Here is a 3982-nt window from a genome sequence, read left to right on the forward strand (position 1 = left end):
ACATTTGAATAATAAACGGATAATTTCCTTATTCATACATAATATTATCCGTAAGCTCCACACTTTTTATGTAAGGAGAATTACATAAATAAAACTTCCTTTGATAATCAATAGCACCTTTTTGTTCTTATCATCTATTTATCTTTATTTAAGGTCTCACTAACGGAGAAACAAAGGTAAATAAATTACTAGAACAAAAAGAGTTAGTGACTAGCCTAGGGACAAAATGTTACCAAGTAATTAGTATTACCAGGGCAAGTAAAAGTACTTGTAGGATCATCACGAGGGTAACTATAAGCAGTAGGGCAAGCATTCTTGAAATACATTGATAATTGGGAGGGATGGTTGCAATACTGGTCGCTCTGGTAAATCGTGCACGGGTTTTGACACGCACCTTGTGCCCGTAACTGACCTGGACATGAGTTAATAAGCTGGGCCGGGCAAGTGGGCCCAGAATTGCAACCGTTGGATACGGGTGTAAATGACATGGGCAAGTTGTACCCATCAACCAATGATATATCGAAAAAGTCACGGCCAGCGTATTGATTAAGGGAGTATTCAGCTAGAGTATTTGGTGGCGCACTGTAACCAGTGCATCGGAGGACTCCACCACAATCTCCCGTGGTGCAACTGAGTTGGTTGGGCCCGTTTGAGGTGCAACCTTTACGACCCCAAACGCGTCCCCCAGTCTGGCCCGGGGGCACATAAAAGGTCCATGTTCCTCCTGGATTCAGCTGTTGGCCACCGCCAGGGACAGCTGCACCCCATACGATATAGTTGCAATTGTTCTTAACCGTAAAGGTAACAGCTAAAACAGAGGTAGAGAATAGGGATGTCACTAAAACAAGACCGAAAAGGCGAAGGGGGAATGACATTTTGGTGGGTTGTGTCAATTTGAAGTGAGGATAGGTTGGTTTATATAGAAAAAAAAAATACGAGGTACGGAACCATGGATATTTCGTTATGCTAGTTCGAGCTTGAGGGCAACCCGTCAAGGGCTATATTGTGATTTTGGCCATCTTTCATTTTATTGGGTAGACATGTGACTTTTCCATTCTTTATTTTCTTCTTTCATCACTTCTCTTTATTTTCATCTTTATTTATTTTATTTTTTATGACATTTTGGTGGGTTGTGTGAATTTGTATGATGCAATAGCATGAGATAATGCAAGATACATAATACTTCGTATTAGTTATAAACATATATATTCAATAAATAGAAGCCAACGAAAAACTAACAGCGTCTTACAAAAGTCGTTCCGAGTTTATTTTAGTTTCGAATCATTAATGTTATAAAAAATTATCATTATTTTATTAATTTTTTAATATGTATTTTTGTAAATCTGGGCGGATAAACAAACCATAGAATAAATATTTTATAATAGTACATAGTATAGAAATATTAGAAATTAAATAAATATATGACTAATTTAATGACAAATAAAAACAATACTCTAAATATTGTTTCACTCCTTGTTAGTTGCGTTGCAGTTTCTACTTAGAAATAAAAATTATGGTGACAATTGAGTCCCACCATTATCATAAGAAACATTTTTTTTCCCCTAAATACAGGGAGCCAACAAGGAGGCTTAAAAAACATAGCTTTTATATATAAGAGATATAAGAAAAAAATATCTTGGAATATTGAAATTTAATGGCGTTATTTTTATAGGTTTTGGACGTACTGCTACATTTTTATAAAAATTAAAGTTAAATAATCGTCTCGAAAATAAAAACGTTATATATATATATATATATGTATGTATTTTTTTAACCTATGTTCAATAGGCATAGGATAAGAAACTTTTAAGAGATCATATTATTATGTGATTAAATGAGAAAGTTTAGATTTAAAACTAAGTGATCAAAAGGTTAGTTATTGCTTTGTTGTCTTATTAACATATAAATGTACACATTTTTGTACACTTGAAAATATTGCACACATTCTAGACTTTTTGGTGTTTTACATAAAATAATGGTAATTTTCCATTTGCAAATTATCTTTTAATGCTGAAGTGAAATGAGCTAAAATTAAGTTAGAAAGAACAAAGTTTTCCTTCAGTTCAGTTCAGCTCTATTCAGTTCGACTCTACTAAAAAATGAGTGAAGTTCAGTTTTTTTCAGCCGAAAAAAAAATGACATAAGTTTGATATTAATTGGAGAATAAAATTCTTTCCTCTAGCGGATATGAACCGTCTAACCCAATCTAGTATCAATGTCATCCCAACCCACTTAAGGTTGTATCAAACACTTCCCTCTAGTAGTCCTTTTATTTATCAGGAAAGAAACTAGATTGCGAGTAGGACCAACTTATTTCATCTTTTCGGATGAAGGAGGAGAGTTAAAACCACTGACTTTCAAACCACCTCGACGAAGAAGAACACGAATGCCCAAAGAGGCCATAAAGTCAGCTACTTTATTGGTCTCACGAAAACACTTCACTTCCGTGAAAGAAGAAAGTTCGACCCTAATATCATCGATTAAAGCAGAAGAAATTTCCCAAAGTACCTTCCACATTCCACGAATAGAGTTAATAGCACAAAGATTATCTCCTTCAATAGCTAACAGGTTAAAACCCAACGTTTTAGCTACAATTATGCTTTCTCTAAGCGCAAGAGTTTCTGCTAAAAGAATACTAACTTGACCACAAGATTTAGCACCTAATATAATAATATTTTACCATCATGATCTCTAATACAAAAGCCTAGAGCTTCATTTTTTTCATCCCGTTTTGAACCATCGAAACTGATCTTAATAAAATTACTTGGTGGTTTATGCCAAACAATATTAATTATCATTACAATTACTAAAACCATGATGTCCATGCTTTGGATCCATGTCCTTGTCATCCAAGTCCTTATACTAAGATTGAACCATAAGAAAAGAGAACTCGAAATGGCTTGTTTAATTTTATGTACATCTACTAAAACGTTCTCAAAAATAGTTTAATTCTATTAAATCACAAATTTCACCAAATAAAAGTGGTCATTTAAAAAGATTTAAGGGGATAGAGTCCTTAAAAGCATTCAATTTTTCCCCAAAGCTTGAGTAATGATCATTAGTGTGACAGTGATATTGTGTAAAAGGTAACAACCTCGACAACACTGACAGCTTTCTAAATAATAAGGAACATAGAAGTTCCTCGGGTTGGTACAGAAACATGAGAACTCTAAAGACGCTCCCTCGTAAGAAGTCTATCTACACAAATTTTCCATAAGAGACTTTATTTTAGATTTCAACCCTGACTGTTGGTAACCGTCATCACCATAGCTCGGAGGTGGGCATCTCCATGGTTGTGATCTTCCCGACCTGGTAAAGGGAAAAGGTGGATCGTTCCCGCCTATGGAGGGGCGATGGGTATGACGTAGGGCGGAGATAATGGCCGCAAATATTGTAGGTTGGGTGATTGCAATTGTTACGGAGGATTGGAGGTGGAGTGGTAGGGATGAAGTTCATAAAGATAGATGGTTTTAATGAAGGTAATGGAGTGCTCAAAGTGGATTTTATTTTGTTTTTGTTTCTCAATAGTTTTAGTGGGTTAATTTTTTTATTGGGCCCATTTTATAGTATAGGACGGTCCTATAGAAAAGTTGCTGATGAAAAAAAAAAGGTATTTTTCAAAGTGGTAAGCGACCCACTATTGGCCCAAAGGCTCACTGCAAATCGGCCCAAAAAAAGTATTTTCCAAAGTGGTAAGCGACCCACTATTGGCCCAAAAGCTTACTGCAAATCGGCCCATTAATAGCAGCATTCAGTATCAATTTTAGTCATGTAAGAAAGTCAGTGGGTACGTTAAACCCATCAGCTGAAGAAATAACAAAGAAGTCCACAAGTTGTTGAATTAGTTAAATGCATTCTCAGCCGACCACCGGAAGGATGTACATTTGAGTAGCCCACCAGAGTCCGCGGTGATACAACCTAGTCCATTGGGCCCAGGTGACAATGGATCCAGTTCCAGTGCGGATTGGCCGCGGCCATTTAT

The 3982-nt window shown here is 35.9% G+C and overlaps 1 protein-coding gene across 1 annotated transcript; it reads right to left on the bottom strand.

Annotated features, from left to right (window-relative positions):
* Positions 1-215: 215 nt before the first annotated feature.
* Positions 216-875, bottom strand: LOC141588664 (protein P21-like). Its single transcript, XM_074410096.1, has one exon. The coding sequence runs from the start codon at positions 873-875 to the stop codon at positions 216-218; it is 660 nt and encodes a 219-aa protein (XP_074266197.1).
* Between the last annotated feature and the right edge of the window lie 3107 nt (positions 876-3982).

Source organism: Silene latifolia, chromosome 6 (assembly GCF_048544455.1).
Source record: "Silene latifolia isolate original U9 population chromosome 6, ASM4854445v1, whole genome shotgun sequence".
NCBI lineage: Eukaryota > Viridiplantae > Streptophyta > Magnoliopsida > Caryophyllales > Caryophyllaceae > Silene > Silene latifolia.